Below are 22,371 nucleotides of genomic sequence, written 5' to 3'. Positions count from 1 at the left end.
GGCTTGTCCTCTTTTCTCCAGCACACGCGCGTGCACACACACACACACACACGTACACACACACACATGCACGCACGCACCTCTAGGCATGCATGAGGAGCAGGATCCCAAGGTAGGCAAAGGGATAGCTTTAGGTTTAGGCTCTGTGCTGGGGCCAGTTGAGCCACGCGGAGCACAAGAGCAGGCCAGAGTCTTGTTAAGAAGGCGCCGACTCCTCTTGGCAGCAAATGTTTTTTCCCCCTCCAGTACGTAGGACTATAAGGAAATCATCTAATTTCACTGTTGGGACTAGGGTGGTCTTTCTGTGGAGCTCCCCATGGGCTCCCCCATGACAATGGAGGTCTGTGATCAGGAAGTCCACGTTTGTGCAGCAAACACTGCCCCACTCCCACCCCCAGCCACTTGCTGTATTTGAAAGCAGCTTGCTCCAGCCATGAGACTTTGGGACTCACTTTCACCACCTGAACATCTGCCCCAGCAGGACCAGGTCTTCACATCCCAACCATGACAAGCAAAATGCTGCACTGGCTGGTTTTGTGTCAACTCCACACAGGCTAGAGTCATCAGAGAGAAAGGAGCCTCAGTTGAGGAATGCCTCCATGAGATCCAGCTGTAAGGCGTTTCCTTAATTAGTGATCAATGGGAGAGGGGCCAGCCATGTGGGGCAAGGCAGTAAGCAGCACCCCTCCACTGCTCCTGGAATCCTGCCCTGTTTGAGTTCCTGTCTTGACTTCCTTCAACAATGAGCAGTGATGTCTAAGTATAGACTGAATAAACCCTTTCCTCCCCACCCTGCTTTTTGGTCATGGTATTTCATTGCGGCAACAGAAACCCTAACTAAGGCAGGTGGCTTTCCTGCCGCCCAGTTTAAGAACAGCCCTAACTTCCACCAGATCTATCTCCACGTGACCAGCTTACAAATGTTACTGGTCCAGCATCTTTCCCAGCAGAATCCAGAGCTGGGGATGAATGGCGGAGGCATGACCAGGAGGCACCAGCATGGGACAGTGAACCAGGGAAGAGCACAAACCAGCCTCCAGCTCTCCCACAGAGCTGTCCTGACATGGAAGTGACAGTCATCGCTGAGGAGACAGCACAAGTCTGGCCTCCATGTGTACCTCCCCCCACTTCCCAAACTCTGGAAAGGCAACACAAACGCATATCTGAAAGAAAATACATGTGGGTCCCACAGAGCCCTCCTGCCCCTCCCTGGCGATTCCCATGGAGGCTCCAGAGGGGTTAGTATTAGCAAAGTTTTACTTTAACTTTTTTCTGCCCATAAATGACTTTTAAAAAAAAGAAAAAGCCAGTGTGCAGGAGGCTGCCACCGCGGGCTGGAGGCAACGCCAGGCACCGGGTCTGTCTCTGAGATATGAGGCACTGCTCAGAACCCCCCCAGGCTGGGGACCAGACAGGGGGTAGGTTTGGGAGGGAGTAACAAGCCAGAGTGGTGGCTCCAGACCAAGCCTGGGACCCCAAGGTCTAGCACACTCTGTTGGGCTGACGAATTAGGGCACCCAAGGCTGCAGCAGGTCATGGAGTTTCGGAAGGGTTCAGGTGCTGCCAGACACCTTCCTAAGAGAACCTCTGGGTGTCACATGTAGTGTTAGGGGCACAGGCCAAGCCATGGCCTAAGGCAGGTGTTGGGGGGCAGGCATAGGTGCTGGGACTATAACCATTTACCTTTCCTTTCCCTTTCTATAAACTGTGGTCCATGGCAATGGGTAGACATGTTATTGATGCACACGTGTGTGCACATGCAGTGTGTGTGTGTGTGTGTGTGTGTGTGTGTGTGTGTGTGTGTGTGTGAAAGGGTTGGTCATGAGACATCTCTGGTAATGGCCAGACAGGAGCCTATGCAGAAAGTGGTCGACAGGGGCCACCTGATACACAGGCTCGCTCCCAAAGGGGCCCCTCAGGGGCCAGTACAGCTGGATGGCCAGGGCCGGGCAGGCCGGGCTGAACCCAGGCCCCAGCATGGATGTGGGCATATGTTAGGGTGAGGGACCTGGGGTGATGAAAGAAGGGGTGGACAGATGGCTGTGGTGAGTGCGTGAGCAGCAGGCACGAAGCAGCCAGCCATCAGAAGGTGAAGCATCGCTCCTTGGGGTGGCCCACACGCTCCAGGTTTGGCAAACAGGCAAACTGGATCATTGGTGGGGGCCCACACATCAGTATCAGCGGCTCCTCCCCGGGAGGCGGAAGGTGGTCCCTGATCATCTCCTCGTTCACGAAGCCCTGGCTGTAGTCCCAGGCTGTGGAACAAGAGACCAGGTAAGTCGGAGGGGGACTCTCCTGCCCACCCGACCCACAGTCCTCTTGCCCGCCCTGTCCTGTCGCAGATGCTCTGCTTCCTTTTCAATAAACCCATCCTGCACTGGGGCCCTAAACCCACTACTTCCTGACAGCCTGCAACCAGAACACGAGGCCTTCATGGCTCCCCTCACCCACCTTAGAGTGAGAAAACCTGCCCCATAGACCCCCACAACTACCACGAGATTATTCAGTCTTGTAGTGCTAAGAATGGCACTCGGTCCATGCATGGTGAACAAGCATCCCCCTGGCTCAGGATACGGCATATGGATTTCACCTTACAGAAACGGAGGCCCAGAATTGGTCAAGGTCACACTAACTAGTCTCCCTAAGGAGGTGCCCAGCCCAGGCCGGTCAGAGTGACAGTCTCTATACCCTGAGCCCCAGCTACCAGCTCACTGCCTGACCCGTCCCTCACAGCTGCATTCTGGCCCCTGGCCTGACACTGTTACACTGACACGGTGAGCAGGCCAGGTGAGATATCAGACTCGTGACTGTGGTGCCAGCACTTGAGAGAGACAAGGGAAGTGAGGACGTGAGTTCAAGGCCAGCTCTAGGTTCTCTGGAAGAAGCAGCACGTGAGATCAGCCCAGGGTCTGACACCAGGGAGGTTGGGACAGACTCAGATTCTAGGGCTGGGCCGTGGGGTGACAGCCACTCCTTCCATGTCCTGCCACCATGCCCTCCCCTGCCTGGGCCTGTGAGCACATCATTTCTACCCGTCCCGTTTCTCGTCACAGGCGGTGCGTCAGGCCTGGCTGGCAGGTTCAGGCTACTCAGAGAAAGAATTCTGACACCTCCCGGTCTAACTGAGAGTACCCTGCTCCAGGCCAGTCCCTGAGCTGTGCCCAGCGGGCCCAGCCTCTAGCTTGGCTTCAGAGGTGGACAGGAAGAAGCAGCAGCAGAGGAGAGGGACGCCGGGCCACTGTCATCTGCCAGGGAGGCTGCTTCTGAGACCCAGGACTCTAGCAGGCCTGGCACGGGCCCCTCAATTCTTCCAGCCCCATCACTCAGGATTCTCTCTGGCTTGTCTCTGCCTTTTGCAACCCAGAGTTGCCTCACATCCCTAAACACCAACAAAAACAACACAAAGGCTCAAGATAAAAAAGGCACTGTAAAGTCCCCTTTAATCCCAGTGCTCTGGAGGCAGAGGCAGGTGAATCTCTGTGAGTTTGAAGCTAGCCTGGTCTACAAAGCGAGTCCAGGACAGCCAGGGCTATTACACAAAGAAACCCTGTCTTTAAAAAAAAAAAAAAAAAAGCCCTGGGGTCAGGGAGATGATGGCTCAGTGGGTAAAGGCACTTGCTGTATAAGCCCAGCCTGGTGACCAGAGTTCAATTCCTGGAACTCAGCTACACACTTTGTCCTCCAACCTCCACACATGTGCTGTGGAATGTGCACACACACACACACACACACACACACACACACACACACACACACACTTAAAAGCTAGTCATTTTTTGGTGTGTCTTGGTTTTGGTTTTTTGCTTAGTTTTGTTTTTTGAGACAGGGTCTCTCTGATAGCCTTGGCTGTCCTGGACTCACTTTGTAGACCAGGCTGGCCTCGAACTCACAGCGATCCACCTGCCTCTGCCTCCCAAGTGATGGTATTAAAGGCGCGCGCCAACATGCCTAGCATAAAAGCTAGTAACTTTTTTAAAGGTGTTGGCTGACAGGCAGGCACTGCCTATATGATGTCTCCTGTGTGGGTTCCCAGGTACAGGAGCGACCAACACAGTCCCAGGAGACCCTAGGATGGGGAAGGATCCACTGTGTTTGACCAGTGATGTCCTCCAGCCCATGGACCCCATGAGCTAACTCACGGAATACATTTCCCTTTGCACCCTGGCTGCTGGGAATGCCCAGGCGTGGCAGGGCGCCACCACAGCCATGTTTGGTGTGTGTCCCATCCCTGACTGCGCTTTAGGCCAGCCCTTGTTTTCTTCCATTCCTAAATTCCATTTGTACCCCTCTGACTCAGCTCCTGAGTCACTGGAGCTTCCTAGGATTGCTCTGGAACAGGGCTGGCGCAGACAGACAGCGGCCTGGGAACAAGCCTTCTGCGAGAGTGAGGCAAGGCTCACAGGGCATTTTTGGATGGTGTTGCCTTATCTAGGTCCCAGAGATGGCCTTCAGGAAACCTAGCATTTGCCATGTGTGTGGGCTGCTGGCCCTGCATCTGGGTCCTAAGGGCCTGTTGCTCTTTCCTTGTGGGTCAGAGGGCTGAACAAAAGGGAAAGGCCTGGTGATTACCTAATTCTTTCCCTAGCCCCGTTAGGGAGATGACCTGCATTCCCACAGAGCACCACAAGGGGTAGCACTGGCCCTGACGCCACAGGAGGACATTGTCCATTAGCGGCTCCCTGGCAAGCCTACCTCCCACTCGCAGCCCTTCAGATGCCCACACCCAGTGCCCCGTTGACTTACACAAACATGGCTTGGCGGGCATCGCTGTTTCTTCCTACTGACACTCCTTCCTGCCTCGGGGTGGAGCTGGGGAGCACGAGGCTCTTAAAGCTCTAGAGATCTGGGAGACTCACCAGTGCCTCCCTAGGGTTACAAAGGCAGTAAAGTGGGCGGAAAGAGCAGGTTCCTCTGTGGCGCTGCCTGCAAGGTGCACAGGGAGCTCCTGGGATGCCATGGTTATGAGTGGGCATGGGCTTCTTGCTGATACGGCTACTTTTGAGTCACCACACACCTGTAAGTGATCCCTTAGCCACGCTGCTCAGTAACCCCAATAAACTCCTTGGGCACTAAGGTGTACTTAGATGGAATTGTTCCTTTGCTCTATCTTTGCTCTCTTTACCCAGGATAAATACAAACAGCCTATCTTTTTGCCCTCTCTCCCTGGGGTGACTAGAAACAGTATCTTTGCCCTCTCTACCTAGGGTGACTAGAAACAGTATCTTTGCCCTCTCTACCTAGGGTGACTAGAAACAATCTATCTTTGCCCTCTTTCCCTGGGGTGACTAGAAACAATCTATCTTTGCCCTCTCTACCTGAGGTGACTAGAAACAATCTATCTTTGCCCTCTCTACCTGAGGTGACTAGAAACAATCTATCTTTGCCCTCTCTACCTGAGGTGACTAGAAACAGTCTCAGAGGATGTAGAGGTGGGGGCTGCTTTCTTTACAGCAAAGAGGACAGTGTTGGGTTTTGTTGTTGTTGGTTTAAAGGGACAGGGTCTCATGTAGCCAGGGCTGGCCTTGAACTTGCTATGTGGCTGAGGATGACCTTGAACTTTTGATCCCACTGCCTCCACTTCTCCAGAATGCTGAGACTGCAAACGTATGCCACCATGTCCAGTATTTGCTATGCTACAGGTCGGATCCAGGCATCCACGCGTGCAGAGTGAGCGTTAGAGCCAGGCCTCCACGCGTGCAGAGTGAGCGTTAGAGCCAGGCCTCCATGCGTGCAGAGTGAGCGTTCCACCCCCAACACTGATGTGGTCTCTTATGCCCTTATTTTTACCAAAGCAGGAACATGAAGGACAGCTCAATTCCCAGAGAGCACTCTCAAGGGAGTCTGGGGGCCTTGTCCCCTCTTCCAGCATGGGCCTGCTCCCTCCACAGCACCCTTACTTGGCCCACAACTTGCAGATGCATGGCAGAGTTAGGGTAACCGGAACAGCCTAGCCTCTCCGGAGATTGACCAGAAAAAAAAAATCACATACAAAGGCTGTTGCTGGTTACGAACCACACAGAAGCCGCCAGCCCAGCCCTCGGCACTGCCCCAAAGTGAGCCAGACCCCAAGGAGCTAAGTGGACTTTGCTGTCTGGCGGGGTCCTTGCCCTGCCTATGTTGCTTCCTAGCTGTGGGGTGTGGGCACTTACTTCCTGTCCTGAGATCTGTTTCCTCCATAGCCATGAACAGGCTGTGAGGGCTGAATGAGCCTGATGAAGCTCAGGGCTGAGGGTTGCCTCCCGCTCCACCTGGGGTTCCCTGTGCTCACCGTCAGGGGCTCTGTCCACCGTGTACCAGAGCTTGAAGCGGGCGGAATGCTCGTTCCTCAGTTCCTCCAGCTCAGGCCGCAGCAGGATGTCTTTCTCGGACTGCAGGAGACAGGCCACCCAGTCAGGACAGGTGACTCAGGGGCTGCCCTTGGGGACCTCTACAGGGACAGGCCCAAGGGTGGGTCATCATGACCCCCTGGGCCACACTCATCATCCTTGAGGCAGATGCTGAAGCTTGACATAGTGGCCTCTCCAGCCACCTCGCCTACACAGCCCTTCCAAGCAGCTGACCAATGGGTTCTTCATGAACGGAGCCTCTGAGGCGGGCATGGCGGGCACAGGCCTAGGATCCCAGCGCTCAGAGGCCAAGGCAGAAAGGTCCTGAGTTCAGGACCACTAGGGACGTTTACAGCCAGCTTAAACTTTCTCTCTCTCTCTCTGGCCTAGCCAAGGCTCCTGAGCGAGCATCAAAGTGTTTCCTACAGCTGCGCAGAGACCAAAGCCCTTCTCCTGGGCTACTGTGCCTCACACATGGGCAGTGCAGAGCTGGCCAGATGGACCCTGGGGACAAGATGACCTGAATCGTATCTGAGAAGCATGAGGGGCCAGCGTCTGGCCTCTACCCTGCTGAGACACGTGGGACTCAGCTTGGTCTCCCCAGAGACGTCACATTCTTTCATGTTTGGCTACAAAGCACAGGCCTCGAGGGGGCTCTTGCTTCCCTGTCCTGTTCTACCAGTGAGCAGTGCAGATAGGGCAGGCCACTCATTGCCGGCCACGCAGCAGCACAGAAGCCACATTTCAAGTGTGCTCACGGGGCTTCCGGGGCTTGTGTCCTACTCAGGTACTTCTGTCTCTGCCCAGGCTAGTGTCCCCCACTCTCCCAGAGTTCCAAATCTGCCGGAGGTGCAGGCAGTCCCCAGTAGGAGGAGATGCATGGCCCAGTGCGCCCCCTTCAGCAGCCACCCACATGTCTGCTACCAGAATGTTCGCCCTGCCCCTCATTCCAGACATCCTTGGCATCTCTGCAGAGCCATTCAGACTGCTGCACAGGGCTTGGCCGAGCCCCAGGCCTGCATGTCCTGAGGGACTGTTCACTGACCTGGTTGGCAAAGAGCAGGTGGCACACAGTGTGGTCGTTTGGGTCCTTCATGACAGCACGGATCACTTGCAGCATTGGAGTGATGCCTGTGGAACAGGGTCCCCACACACTGAGCAGGTGTCTGCCGCGGCACGCCAGGCACTCAAGCAAGGGGAGGTGAGGGAGCCCAGGCCTGGCCTCAGCCCTTCCTCCTCCCGCCCCCGCAGCTGCGGTTCGACCCTTACCTGTCCCCCCTGCAATCATGCCTACAGACTTCACCTTCCTGACAACAGGGTTGGACTTCTTGTCTGCACGGATGGCAAACTTCCCTGGGAAGAGACGGAAGGAGCAGCTGAGCCCTGCGGGGTCCAGGGAAGGGAAAACACCACACAGCCCCAGCCAGCCAGAACAAAGACAGGAATCTGCTCAAAGACCTCTCATGGAAGAGAGAGGGCAAAGGAGTGGAGGGTTCCCTCTCTGTTGGCTGGCTGCTCAGGGCACATGGAGTAAAGCAGAGGAAAGCAAGGTGGTCGGCAAACGAACCCCCACACACAGCCAGCGACAGGTAGGGGAGAACACCACCTGTCTCACCCCACAATCACCCCCCAACTCCCAGCCCTCCAGAGTCCTGCCCCGTCCCCGGAGGTGACTGTTCCAAGCACCTTTGCCCTGGTAGACCAGCAGCCCGTTGGGGCCCCGGAAGTCAATGGTGTCTCCAATATTCATGTTTTCCAGGTACTGGGACATCTTCCCTCCAGCAGGAAACTTGGGATGGGTGTCCTTGAAGTAAACCTGCAAGCCAAATACGTATCTCTCGATCCCCACCCAGCTTTGGGGCACCCCAGCCTCGGGGGCAGGGGGAAGCCCCTAAGGTCCCATTCGCCCAAACTTAAGCCTTCCACCCAACACCTCTCAAAAGCTAGGCCACACAGGGCTACTAGCCGGAGGGCCATGTCGGTGCTGAAGCAGCTGAGGTTCCCTGACCAACACAGGGAGGCTCTAGGCATCAGCTCAGCCCCGCCCCCGCTCCTGGTGCAGGCTTCAGCAGTCACACAACATCCCTCTTTGAAGCGACTTCCTGCTGGGCCCCTGTGGGACTACTTTCTTGGGAAATGGGAGGCCTATGGGAGCATGGCCTAAGACTATGGGGACAGAGGAGCAGCAGTGTCCCTGTCAGGGTAGGGCCATATTCTAGACCTTGGAGAGAAGCAGAAATCTGAGAGTCTGAGGGCTGGGAGGAGGAGAGGTGGGCAGAGTACTGGCTTAAGCTCTGCTGCAGGATTTACTGTGATTGCTATTCAGGGCCAACGGGAGGCGTCATCTACGGCTCCTCTCTGTCTGTCTGTGTCTCTCTCTCTCTGCTAGCTTCTCCCCTCCCTGCACTCTTCTCTTTCTGACCACTGTCTCCAACCCCACAGACGCTCGGTCCAGGACCATTTCCCTTTTTCTGGACAACGTCCCTGCGCGGCGCTCTGGGTGTCTGCACCTCCTGTCCGTCATCCTACCCCACTCTGCGTGCCTGGCTGTCAGTCCTCAAGCCCTCTGACTTCAGAGCCTTTCTGCCTAGACAGCATCGCTCGTCCCTCCTCACCCGGACAACGCCCACTCCACTCCAGGTGTCCCTTTCTGTGCTCCCTGAGTAGGAGGCAGGTTCTCACATACACACCCCGCCCCCTGCAGCCATGCCCTGGAGACCCCACCTTGACAACCAAGTCCACAAAGCCCTTGTCATCATCGCTAGACACGGGGGTGTAGGGCCGAATGACCAAGTTCCCATCGATCCTGGTCGAGAGGTAGATATGCTGGCCTGTAAGACAGGAAGGGTCGCTTGGGGTCAGCTGCTATTCTCCCCCCACCCCAGGACCTTGTCTTCCCATGGGCCTACACCTGTGTCCCATTCAAACTCTGGCCTGGCCTTGGCTCCTACTGTTCCCTCCCACCTTCTGAGCGATTCCCAGCACACCTCAGCATCGGTCTCTACACCTGGGCTGGTGCCCCTGTCAGGGATACAGGCCCACTCTGCAAGGCCAGGCATTGCCCGCTCCTCCCTCTCTTGACTCCAGGGAAGAGATGGGCTGGGCAGACTCACCGATGGGAAGGCCCAGGATGTGCTGGGGTGAAGGCAGGGCAAATCGGAAGCGCCGAGTGTCGTGACTGATAATCTGCAAAGAGACAGAGCTGCTGGATCTCAGAGCTCCTGTCAGCAGTGACAGTGATGTCACCGGCATACACACATGGGGGGCGGGGTCAGGTGCACATTTAGTGGGCCTCTGTTCTTGCTGGCCCAGAGAGGTCCACACAACAGGGCAACTAAAGAACGAACACATTAGCCAGGCGTGGTGGCGCACACCTTTAATCCCAGCACTCGGGAGGCAGAGGCAGGCGGATCGCTGTGAGTTTGAGGCCAGCCTGGTCTACAAAGTGAGTCTAGGACAGCCAAGGCTACACAGAGAACCTTGTCTCAAAACAAAACAAAACAAAACAAAACAAAACAAAACAAAAATCACCACCAACAACAAAAAAGAATGAACATGTGGTCTCAAAGGGAGAATACCAAACAACCCAGAGAATTCTGGGAATTCCTGTGGTGGGAAGGGTCCACATCTACTCTCAGCTGGAGCCTGAGGTAACAGGAGCATCTTATGACTGGACTAGAAATGGAGTGGACCTGACACAGAACCACATGTACCAAGCTTGGCAGTAGGAGAAGGTTCTAGAAGTCAAGGCAGCAAAAAAAACCCCACAAAAGTGAGTGGCTATGGCTGGCCTGTATAGGGCCAGGGGCTATAGCAGCATCCACTGGCTGAGAGGTTCTGGGGTTGCCACAGTCAAGAGCCCAAACTCAGGTCACCATCCTCCAAAGGCTGGGCACCAGGGTCTAGTCAAAAGCTGGACTATGGTGGCCACTTCCCCTCCAGAGACGATAAAGGACTGCTTGAGAGACTATGGAAAGGGCTGAGAAACAACCCTCCAAGGCCCCCATGCGAGGGCCAAGAAGTCTGCCAGTGAGTTCTGCTCAGAACTGACTGTGGACCCTGCTCCTGGCCCCCAAGTTGGCTGGGGGAAGAGCCAGCAGCTGCAGGGCCACACCCACATGGCACTAACACCTGGGGTGACATGCACACTTCCCCACATTAGCTCAGTCTGAGAAGGAAGGCCTTGCCCCTCAGGAGGAAGTAGCACAGGGAGGCTGTTGGTGAGGGGAAACCCCCATCCCTGCACATTTGAGCTGAGGAAACATTGAAGAAGCCCAGCAGGGCACCACTCAGTGCAGAACTGTAGTCACCCTGCCTCCCAGAACCTTTGGACTGGGCCAAAGGCAGCCTCACACTGACTAGGAACAGAGTCCAGCACTATTGACTGGGCCTGAGGGCCAAGGACACACACCATCCTTCAGGGCTTTTTTGGGAGGAAGAACCGATAACTGCTAAAACAACCTTTTACAGGACAGCTTGGCAGCACCACAGAGCAGGCCCAGCAGCTGACTGCAAAGGGCAGCACCAGGCTGTGTGGGGGAGGGAGGGAAGGTGAATTCCAGAAATGCCATGTGCCCATTCAATGGGAACAGGAGGGCCCCCATTGTGTGGCCTTGTGTCCTTATAAAAGACATTAGACTGGTCACCAAACCAACAACAACAACTAAACAAACCAAATAAAACAAGGCAGCTTTGAGTTGATGAAAACCCATCTGCATTGAGTAAAATGGAAGCAGGCTTCAGGTGTCCAAAACAACCCACTGCGGGGCTGGGCCCGCCACGGGTAGGGAGGAGAAGCTCCACTGCTCAGGCAGAACTTGTACAGTGCCACCCAAATCATGTCACACTTTAAGAATTAAAGGGCAGCATAGAGAGGGGAGAAGATATGACAATTAAAAACAAAAACCAGTTAAAAGGATGAGGATGAGGGGCAAAGCCCTGAGCACCACGGTCAAGGCCCTGGTGTCCATCCTCAGTGACAGACAACAAACCAGAAACCTGACAAACAACAAGGTTTAAAAACATGATGCTGCACTGGGTATTGTGGCACATGCCTTTAATCCCAGCACTTGGGAGGCAGAGGCAGGAGGATTGCTGTGAGTTCCAGGCCAGCCTGGTCTACAAATCGAGTCTAGTACAGCCAACACTACACAGAGGAACCCTGTCTCGACAAAACAAAACAAAACAAACAAAATAAAATAAAATCATAATGCTGTCTGGGGGTGGGGGGATGGGAGGGTGGTGGTCATGGTGATGGCGCACGCCTTTAATCCCAGCACTCGGGAGGCAGAGGCAGGAGGATCTCTAAGTTTGAGGCCAGCCTGGTCTACAAAGAGAGTTTCAGGACAGCCAGGGCTACACAGAGAAACCCTATCTCAAAAAACCAGGAACCAAGCAAACAAAAAACATGAGAACTCCATTTTGGCTGGCAGATGTATGAGTGTGTCCACATAGGTGTACGACCTACTAGAAGCTGCAGGGGTCTCATAGGACAGAGCTTGCTTTTTTATTTTGACTTTTTCCTTTCTGTCTCCTCTACTGCAAACACCACAGACTTGCAGCCATGTGTCCCATCAACCCCCACTTGTTAGGAATACAGCATAAAGGGCTGGGCCCTGGGGCCTGAAGCCAAGGCTTCTCCAATCCCTCTAGGGTCACAGTCTGCTTTCTGACTCAGTTTTCCTGCCACACCCCTCTGGAAGCAACTAGGGGAAGCCAGGAATAGAGCAGGGAAGGGCCCTGAGGGAAGGGAGGGCAGCTGAGCAGGAGGACCAGAACTGGCCTGGTACAGATGCATGTCACAGAGGCAAGCAGAGGCAGACATCCAGGCTGACAAAGGCCCAACTGTATCTACCACAGTGAGCAGGGGAAAGGATGAGCTCTTATCTCTAAGGGGCTCCCCAGGCTAAGTAGGGGTGAATATCCCAAAGGCCCAAAGAGCCTCTCCCATCCTGATATTCCATGGGACAGTGAACACAGTGGGAGACTGTCATAGGGTGTTATTACCCTCTGGGATCATCTTCATCAGAGCCTCGGTGACTACTTGCAAAGGCACACCCTACGCAACACCTGGGCCTGCGGGTGACCTTCCCTCACAGAACGATGGGCTGGGAGGGTCATAGGACCCTCATCTGAGGTTCCAGCCACTCCCTCCTGCACCACCCAGACATCTGTGTGGTTCTGCCCTAACTGACCCAGCGTTGGGGTCTGTGAGGGTATTACAGTGTACAGCCAAGAGAGGGTTAGCTCAAAGGGGGCACTCCACCTACGCTATGTGGGGAAATCCATCACCCAGGTGGGGGTGGGGGTGAGGCTTTTTCAGTGATTAGGCTGCTTTGGGGTCACCCACAGTCAACCACACTTTGTAAGTAAGCCCATGGGTTCCCAGCGTGGCTTTTGATGGCACTTTGGTCTGTCATCGTGCTATATCCAAGGGAGCAGGTGTTTGTTTCTATCTCCCCAGGGAAAGAGCCACACCATAGGGAGCAGGGTTAAATCCCTCCGCCACTTCTCCATGGTACCCCCTTACTCTCCACATCTGCAAAAAGGGCATGTGTGGGGTGGGGCATGGGGGGGAGGCAGCTCACGTACCCAGGAGCCACAAGGATGCTGGGGGTGGGCCGAGACACTCACCTCCTTGTCGATGAGCCGCAGCGGGTACTTGACTTCGGGGTTCTCGAGGGTGATGGCAGGTGAGGAACGCTGAAACAGCTTCATGAAGAGGCTGTAAAGGAACCAGACGGGGGAGAGCGCCACGCGGCTCAACTGCAAGGATAGAGTGGAAACCGAGGTCAGCACAGGGGCAGCAAGAAGCCGTGCCCCCTCCTTACAGGTGACACTTCACCAGAATCCCTGGGCCTTTCCACTAGGAGCTACCAAACCAATTGTGCCACCTGCCACATACTGGGTTGTCTGTGCCCAGCACCATGGGAAAAGCCTTGAAAAGCCTTGAACTTCTGATCCTCCAAGCGTAGAGGCAGGCATGCCATGCATGCTGAGCAGGTTCTCTACCGAATCCCAGGCCCAAGTTCCAGGTCTCAGGCTGGCTCAGAATCCACCGCAGTGCCCTACCGAGCACAGGGCTCCAATGAGCCCAGTTTCCTAGGGGCCACAGCCTCCATATTTTCTCTTCCTCACTATCTCTCAGAGCCACGGAACCAAGCCAGTGAGGACAGATAAATTGAGTCACTTGCCATAAAGAATGAGCCTGAGTCTCTCCCTGGGTGCTGGGCTCTGCCTTCGGCCCTGGGCTGGGCATTGCCCTCACTGGCTGAGGAGCCCGAGGCAGCTGTTTTGGGAAGTTGGGCTTAGCTGAAAGAAGTGAGTCAGCGGACCTGGCTCCTGCCCTTTCTCTGCTTCCTGGTTAGCAGGGATGTGAACAGCCTCGGCAGCAGGCTCCTGCTTCCACTGCCATGGCAGACTGTAATCTCAAGCCAAAAGATTTTTCCTTTCTGGTTATTTCTGTTGAGGTATTTTGATTACAGGAGAGGCGGTCCCACTCAGCTGATACTCTCAAATCTCAAGGCCCAGCCCCGCTGTCTCTCCCTCTCAAAGCTGTCAGGACTCCCCCACTTTCTAGTAGCACTCTGCCTGTGCCTCTTGTCCCATCAGCAGGAAGAATGTGAGGCTATGCATGGGTTACTCCTCCCAGGGAGCTAAGCTGGGGGCCCCAAATTCCCAGAGGGGTAAGCAACCTGAGAAGTGGAGGGACCATTAGCCTGACGAGCTCCTTATCCCCTAAACCGGCCCTGCAGGTTCAGGCAGCCCCAGCAGCCAAGGCCCTTCATTGGGCCCTGAACAAATTGCCTCTGCGGCAGCCAAAGCCTTACCCCACAGGCCCCTGGTACGTTACACAAGAGTTTACAAAGAACCAGTTGCTGGGCCCATATCACTTCTATATCAGGACCATAACCCATCTAATGAGCACCGCTGTGCCCATCACCATGCGAGCACTGTCCCAGGGCTTGCTGAAGGACCAAGTTGACACCATGCTGTGCAAACTCAGAGACCCATGTTTGAGGCCTAGCCCAGAACTCAGAAGCCTAGGGTTCCCTAGGGCTTCTGGAAAGGAAAGTGAATGCAGCTTCCAAAGACCATGCAGAGAGCAAACACCAGCCATGAACCCTGAGCCGGCACTGCTCCAAGGACAAGGCCTTGTGTTTCTAGGACCAGCCCACTTCAGCTTTTGACTGCAGGTGTAGCGGCTACTCCAAGCCACAGGTGGCAAACAGGCTAGAGAGAATTGCTCTGCCCCAAGTCACACCAAAGTCCCAGGACCACATTCCATATCACTAGATTGTCACCTGCTTTCTCAGGGTAGGCAAGTGGCTGGCCAAGGTGACAGAACCAAACACGGATGGGACTGTAATTTGAATTCAGAACTTTTCAGTCCCATCTCATTGTTCCTGGGTCACCTCGGGGGACAGGTCCTACTGTGACCCTGTCACAGTCTGCGGCCCAGATCTTGATACTCCATGCCCCTGCAGAAGGCCCATGCATATTTCCAGCCCAACCTCCCAAAGCTACAAACTGCTCTGCACCCCTCCAACATGCGTTAGGGCTGCTGCCTTTGATACACCTATTCTATGTAGCTCTAACATGGGACTTTTCTCCCAGCTCCCTCCATATCAACTTACCACCACCACCCACCCACCACCCACACACACCCTACCCCCCCCCCATCCCCATGCCCTGCCTCTGACCAGCAGACTCCTATGAGTCCTTCAGACGCCAATTCAAATGCTAAACCTTCCCTAAGGGGCCATGCCTAACTAACCAGAAGCTTGTAACTTTCCACAACCTTGCCCTCTCTGTCAGCTCTCCGGCAGTGAGGACCACTCTGACGATTTTTCTGCTATAGATGATGCCATGGTAAGAAACAAAACCACATCCACCACTGTTGGGAGCCCTAGGAATGAGCACCAATGACTCTGCCCAACCGTGTACCCTCTATTATCCCCCCAGCAGGACTGTTTGCGCACACAGTCAGGTTCGCTAGCTGGAGTCTCCTTGACCTGCAGCTGGCCCCCCAGGACCTGCCACACATGGATTTGTTCCTGACCCTCCACTGTGGACTCCTGTTATGGTCTAGAAAGGAAACATCCCCCACAGGCTCATGAATTTGAACACTTGGTCCCCAGTGAGGTCAGAGGATCTTTGGGAGGATGTACCTCACTGGGGACAGACATGCTATCTCCACTTCCTGTGTGCAGCTGAGATGTGATCCCTCAGCTTCCTGCTCCTGCTAACACACCTTCCCTTGCCATGATGGACTCTAACGGGAAGCATAAGCCACAATAAACTCTCCCTTGGGCCGCCTGTGGTCCTAGCTAATACAGAAGTTAATGCAGCTGCTCCTACGTCCGCATTAAACAAAGGAGGCCCGGAGAGGCCCACCATGGAGGTGGCCATGTGTGGACCAGCACTCGCTCTCGCTAAACCTAACAATGCTACCCAGTGTTGAGGGCAGTGTCTACACAGACACCCCTACTGTCAGGACTCTGGGTGGCTCCCTGAACATAATAAGCTGGAGTCCCCACCCAGACCCTCTACCAATCTGGGCTCAGAATGGCCCACCTCTCCTGTCTCCAGGTAACTCAGGGTTGCCTGGTCACCACTATCACAGCATGTAATGCAGGGTGTACTCAGCAAATACAAAAGGAGAACAGCACCTCTCTCTCCTGACTCCTTATGTCTCTCTGACTTATGTTGTCTAGAAGGTTCCAGAACCAGGGCAAAGGCCAACACTGCTCTCTGTTGAAGGAAGGGCTCAAGCTAAGCTATTTGCCTTACAAACCTTAGGTACAGCACAGGCTGTGGAGGGAGCCATGCCACCTGCCCATGGCCCTGGAGCATATTCAGAAGGCGCAGGCTCCATGAGCCGAGAACTGCCTCCTGGCTGCTCCCTATAGCCACTGTCCTCTTACCTCAACCCTCAGGCTGCATCTGGGAGGTGCTACTATCACTCCCGATTCAGGTTAAGAAACAGATGCTTTGGGGACAAGCCTGTGCCCAGGGACATGGCTGGACTCTGAGAGGGGAGGGGTGAACTTTTTCTACATAAAAGTTCCTATCTAGAAAGGCAGCTGTGACAAGCCATGCTAGCCGTCACTCATTCAGTTGACAACCCCAGCGGGCATTCCTGTGTCTAAGGTATGTGCATAGCCCAGGCCTAAACCCCATGTCCAAAGGGTCCAAATTAGAGAAGGAGAGCAACCTAGTCACAGGGGGAGGGGGGGCACAGGGGGTGGGCGCTGCACCAAGGCCAGGAGCAGTTGAGTGAAGGCTTGGTCTCCAAAAGCGAGAGGCCCGAGCAGACTCACTCATAAGGGGAATGGTTGTATTCTGTCCTCACTGGCATGGAGCAAACAGATTGTTACCCACCCCTTCACGGCACCACCCTAGTCCCTGCAGCGGTGGCCAAGTAAACAGGAGGTAGATACTGAGGCCAAGTCCCTGCCCCAGTTCCTCCTCAGCTGTGTATACACACACACACACACACACACACTTTTTACCCCACCAGTTTCAAGTCCTTTAGGGCAGCTGCTTCCCAGACCTTGACCCTGCAGGCCACACTCCAGTGTACCAAGGAATGCCTTCCTCACTTTGCTCTGACAAACAAAGAAGGATAAAGGAAACTGGGTGCCAGGGTCCCAGGAGGGGGAGCCCTGAGTTCACCCACCATAGCTAAAGGGTGCGCAACCTGCTCCCCACCCACAGGACACCCTGCCTGGCTGTTCCTGCTGGCATTTCCCCCCCTAAAACCCTGGAAGCCACTTGGCCCAGGCTGGATAAAGAGGGTGGGCAGAGAGCCCAACCCCCATCTCTCCCCGGATGCCAGCTGTCTGACCTGGGGCTTGAACAAGCCGGTCATGGACTCGCTTACCTGCCCACCACCTAATCTCTTGCTGTCCTGCCAGGATCAAGTGACCACAGCCCTCCTGGTCTTGTTCTAAGTGGGAGGAAGTAGGAGGAAATGGAGGAAGTCCTGAAGCAGGGGGGCTCTGGGCTGGACTCCAGACTATGGGGGAAGGGAGCCCAGGAGGAGGAGCAGGTGGATAGCTGAGCCACCCTCTGTGGATGGTAAGCCACCTACCAGGCTCAGGGTTGGCAGAAGCCAGTGGGAAGGCCTTACACACTCTACAAGAAGAATGGGTCTGTCGGGGCTTGCTGGAACTCACAAACAGGCAGAGAAGCAGTCCAGAGCAGCTGGCCAAGCCCACAGTGTTTTCCAGACGGACAGCAGGCTCAAGTGCCATCCTCTGGGTTGGGCCCCCCAATATACACAGGAGGCCTCCCATAGCGCCTGCGTGGCTCAGATAAGACATCTGGTTCACGCAATGCCCAACAGCCACACATATAACACATGGGCCTCCAGGGCAGGAGGCTGGTATACCGTAGGCACCGGGGACTAAGTGGGACCCCAGTCGGTCCCGTAAACCAAGGACGATACCAAGCAACCCACGGACAGATTAAGCCATGGTCGGGGTCTCCTGACAATTACATAGAGCTCTGCTGCCTGCAAGAAACTGCTGTTGACTTAACATGAATGGATGGCGCAGCCAGGCACTGGGGTGCTGTGACACACCTACCAACATGGCCCAGAAGGTGAGGAAAGCATGCAAGGCTGGGAAGGGCAGGGCGCCACGGGGAATGTCTGGGGAAACTGGCCAGAATGTCATTGTGGTGTGATGTCACTTTGGGGTTTACCTTGGGCCAGGCTACTCCTTAGATGGACCATCCTAGATTGATCACTCTCTCAACAGCAAATGCCACTGGGTGGTGGTGGCACACACCTTTGATGCCAGCACTTGGGAGGCAGGGGCAGGTGGATTGCCATAAATTCAAGGCCACTCTCACTCTACAGAGTGAGTCCAGGACAGCCAAGCCTACACAGAGAAACCCTGTCTTGAGGAAAAAAAAAAAAAAGAACAAATGCCATGCCAAGAAGCCAGTTGCCTGTCTTCACCAGGAGCCCTGTATCTTGCAGAGAGGAGGGCACCTTCCAAGAAGGTGCTCGCCTAATCTTGCCACACCCAGAAAGCTGGGCACTTCGAGGGTGTGTTTGTGTGGTTGGGGTTGGGCATAGTTTACATGGATGCTCTTTTGTTTTGTTTTGTTTTGTTTTGTTTTTTGAGACAGCGTTTCTCTGTGTAGTCTTGGCTGTCTTGGACTTACTTTGGAGACCAGGCTGGCCTCAAATTCACTAAGATCCACCTGCCTCTGCCTCCAAGTGCCAAGACACCCATAGATGCGCTTTAAGAAATCAGGGAGAAGCCAGGCAAGGTTGCACACGCCTTTAATCTCAGCACTAGGGAGGCAGAGGTAGGCGGATCACTGTACATTCAAGTCCAGCCTGGTCTACAACACCTAGGACAGCCAAGGCTACACAGAGTAAGTCTGTCTAAAAAAAAAAAAAAAGAAAGGTGGAAACAGTGAAAGGATAGACTTATAGATGTTAGAAGGTTGCAGCATCCTCAGTGCCCTGGGCTGACGGCCAAGTCTAAGTGACACTTCTTCAGTGACAGCACAATTCTGTGAGTAATAGGAATATTCAGGGCTTTGGGGCTGACAGCAGGAAAGATGTGAGCTGAGCAGCTACTGCCTTGTTTATGGCAAGAAGACTCATCCAATCTTTGGTCAAGAGATATCCCACACACTTCTCCCATGCACACATGCACCCCAAAGTATTCCATGCCATGCCAGCTCACATGTGTCCACTATTCACACCCACGTTTCTCCACGTCCACACCCTCACACCCTCATTCTGTCTGTCTCTGTCTGCCTGTCTCTGTCTGTCTGTCTGTCTGTCTGTCTGTCTGTCTCTCTCTCTCTCTCTCTCTCTCTCTCTCTCTCTCTCTCTCTCTCTCTCTCTCTCTCTCTCATACACACACACACCCCTGTTAGCTCCTCCACGCACACAACCGTGCATCCACAGTCACACTCCACATTCATATTTACACGTGTGCGCTCATTAGTGATGCACGCGTTTCACATTCCCACAGGCTCAGTCACTCCAACTTTCTCACTCTCACAAGTCACGCCCACTCACGCGGGTGCACACGTCACTCATTCCCTGTCACATTCGCGCACACATTAAGAGGCTCCCCCAATGTCCACCCCGCGCTCGGGGCCCCTCTGGCTTGAGGCAGGGCCTTGAGTGGCGTAGTCACTACCCAGGGCGTGAGTCACGGTCCGCAAGGGGCCGGGTAGGGCGCGGTCCTCGTGAACGGGTGATGGGCGCCCCGGATCGTACCGTGTCCCCACGGACGAGCCTGGCGACCCCAGACCCCTGCCCGCCTACCGTGCTCAGCTGGGCCCCCATGGTGGCGGAGAAGACAGTGGCCGTGCCGTTCTACACCCGCTACTCAGACGGCCGCTCCCCTAACGACCCGCCCCAGCCTCAACACCTCGGAGGCGGGGCCGCTCTGCGGAGCCAGTCAGCAGCGCGGAGGTGGGCGGGTTGGAGGCGGGGCCCCCTCGTATCCCCGCCCACTTCCGCCCTTGTGAAGATGGGAGCGCACTCTGAGTGGCTGGCTGCGCTGCACGGAAGGGGCTCAGCGACACTAGCTGCTGCGGCGCCTCTTTGTGGCCTCGGGCCGTAGATCGTAGCCTCCGGGCCTGTTTTGTCCTAGTGAAGAGAACGAGACATCGCCCCCGCGATAGCTTCTCAAATCCTGAACCTTCGGTCCTGCGAGCCTGCAGGAGCCGACTGTGTTGGCCAGGGCTCACATCGCGTCCAAGGCATGTAGCCAACACCACTGGCCACCGAGTTCAGGCCACAGCCCTGCCCTGCCCCAGTTCAAGCCTTTGAACTGGTTGTTCCTTTCTGAAAAAATCCCCGACTGTACTGAGGCCAGCTCCGGATTAAAGTTCAGCTGTCACCTCTTCAACCAGGCCAGCTCTGGTCCTGTGCTCCCTCAAGGGACCCCGCTGGTGCAGACTGGTCTTAGTAAGCGCTTAAGTTATTCCGCCTGTTCATTCTCCGTGCTCTGCGTCCACATACTCATCCCACAAGACTGTGTGGCTTCCCTCAAGTCAGAACTCTGCAGTCAGTCAGCTCCCTGGGAATCAAGGACACAGGCCAGCACATACGTGCTCCATAAACACTTGCTGAAAGTGTCATCTAGTGGGGAGGTGACTATATCTCTGGGATTCTTCTGTGTGGTACTGGCCAGAGAGGGAAGGAAAGACTGCTTTCAGAGTACCTGGAACCTGCAGGGCCATCTCTCCAGCCCCCTGAGGGTAATTTTTTTATTTGAACCACCACAGAGATCCCGTCTTAAAAATAAATAACAGGGGCTGGAGAGATGGCTCAGAGGTTAAGAGCACTGACTGCTTTTCCGAAGGTCCTGAGTTCAACTCCCAGCAACGACATGGTGGCTCACAAACGTCTATAATGTGATCTGATGCCCTCTTCTGGTCTGTGGGTGTACATGCAGACAGAGCACCGTATACATAATAATAAATAAATCTTTAAAGAAGATAAATAAATAAATAAATAAATAAATAAATAAATAAATAACAGCCTGGCCTACAGAGTGAGTTCCACGACAGCCAAGGCTACACAGAGAAACCCTGTCTCGAAAAACCAAACCAAAATAAATAAATAAACAAATAAGGAACAATGGCGTCTGCCATTCCAGACCTTGGTTAGTAGAGGCAGAAGGATAAGGGTTTCAAGGTTATCTTTGGCTACATATTGAGCTGAGGTTACCCTATGCTACATGAGACCCTATCTCAAAAAAAAAAATAAAGTAAAATAAACAACTTTAATTCCAGCACTTGGGAGGTAGAGGCAGGCGGATCACTGTGAGTTCGAAGCCAGCCTGGTCTACAAAGTGAGTCCAGGATGGCCAAGGCTACACAGAGAAACTCTGTCTCAAAAAAAAAAAAAAACAACTAGCAAACAACAACAAAAAAAGCAAGTTAAAAAAGAAAAGATAGGAACTAGGATGGGGGCGTCACCTGCTACCTTGGACTATGAGGGTGGATGTGACGTCACCTGCTACCTTGGAATATGAGGGTGGATGTGACGTCAGTTAAGCATTATTCTGCTCTTAGTCTCAGGACTTGGGAGGCTGAGACAGGAGGATCACAAACACAGGCCAGTCTGTTCTACAGAGTAAGACTTTGTCTCAAAAGGGTGTGAAGGTGGGGGCGGGGCAGGTGGACTCTTCTTGCGCCCAAAAGTAAACCACTAAGGCAATGTGCTCCGGAGAGCTGAACTGTGGTCTTCAGAGGGTCCTGGCACCCTCAGAGCTAGCCTTCTTCCTTGCCTTCACTGCTGCCTTCCTGAGGATCGTTACTGACTGTCCATTTCTTTCTATCTGGCGGAACCTCTTCACAGTTGCTTCTCTTCATGAAACGTCGCATGGGTCACGGATCACAGTCAACTTTCCTAACTGACGCACCTCTCTGCTCTTTCAGATCCTGTCTGCAACTCCTACTTCAACCCACTGGCAGTACTTCAAGTGGAGAGCCAAAGAGATTTCACTGCCGATATTTCTATGGACCCTTCCACAGCAAAAGAACTGGTTATCGCAACAGGCCTCAAAGGTGGCCTGGCCCCCTGACTGGCTGTGTGATGCTCAGGCTATGTTGACTCATGACCTGGGGAGACAGCACTGATATGAAAGTAGAGAAGGGGGCTGGAGAGATGGCTCGGAGGTTAAGAGCTCTGGCTGCTCTTCCAGAGGTCCTGAGTTCAATTCCCAGCAACCACATGGTGGCTCACAACCATCTATAATGTGATCTGATGCCCCCTTCTGGCCTGTAGGCACACCTGCAGGCAGAACATTGTTTACATAATAAATAAATAATAATTTTTTTTTTTTAAAGTGGAGAAGTGTGGAAGTTGACACCAAAAATCTGGACAGATCCTGTCAGCTCAGGGGAGGGAAAGTTCCTGTGTCCACTGCACTGTGGAGGGGAGGAGTCACCGGTTGGAGAGATGACTCAGAGGTTAAGAGCACTTGCTGCTACTCTTTCAGAGGACTAGAGTTCAGTCCCCAGCACTTGCAACCACAGAAACGCTAGCTCTAGG

General features: G+C 54.3%; 1 protein-coding gene across 2 annotated transcripts; it reads right to left on the bottom strand.

Annotated features, from left to right (window-relative positions):
- Positions 1 to 1,239: 1,239 nt before the first annotated feature.
- On the bottom strand, positions 1,240 to 19,777 carry CYB5R3 (cytochrome b5 reductase 3). Of its 2 annotated transcripts, none has more exons than XM_084748415.1 (9): positions 19,630 to 19,777; positions 12,960 to 13,091; positions 9,440 to 9,512; positions 9,051 to 9,157; positions 8,013 to 8,142; positions 7,596 to 7,679; positions 7,372 to 7,457; positions 6,269 to 6,368; positions 1,240 to 2,255 (listed from the first exon to the last, which is right to left on the bottom strand). In XM_084748415.1, the coding sequence occupies exons 1-9, from the start codon at positions 19,648 to 19,650 to the stop codon at positions 2,083 to 2,085; spliced, it is 906 nt and encodes a 301-aa protein (XP_084604541.1). In that variant the 5' UTR covers positions 19,651 to 19,777; the 3' UTR covers positions 1,240 to 2,082. The 2 variants fall into 2 exon arrangements, with proteins under 2 accessions (XP_084604541.1, XP_084604542.1); XM_084748416.1 differs by lacking the exon at positions 19,630 to 19,777 and adding an exon at positions 17,212 to 17,233.
- Between the last annotated feature and the right edge of the window lie 2,594 nt (positions 19,778 to 22,371).

The sequence above is a fragment of the Acomys minous genome (assembly GCF_964271855.1).
Source record: "Acomys minous genome assembly, chromosome: 12".
NCBI lineage: Eukaryota > Metazoa > Chordata > Mammalia > Rodentia > Muridae > Acomys > Acomys minous.
Note: the sequence above shows the minus strand (reverse complement) of the source record. Positions and strands in the feature narration are given on the sequence as shown.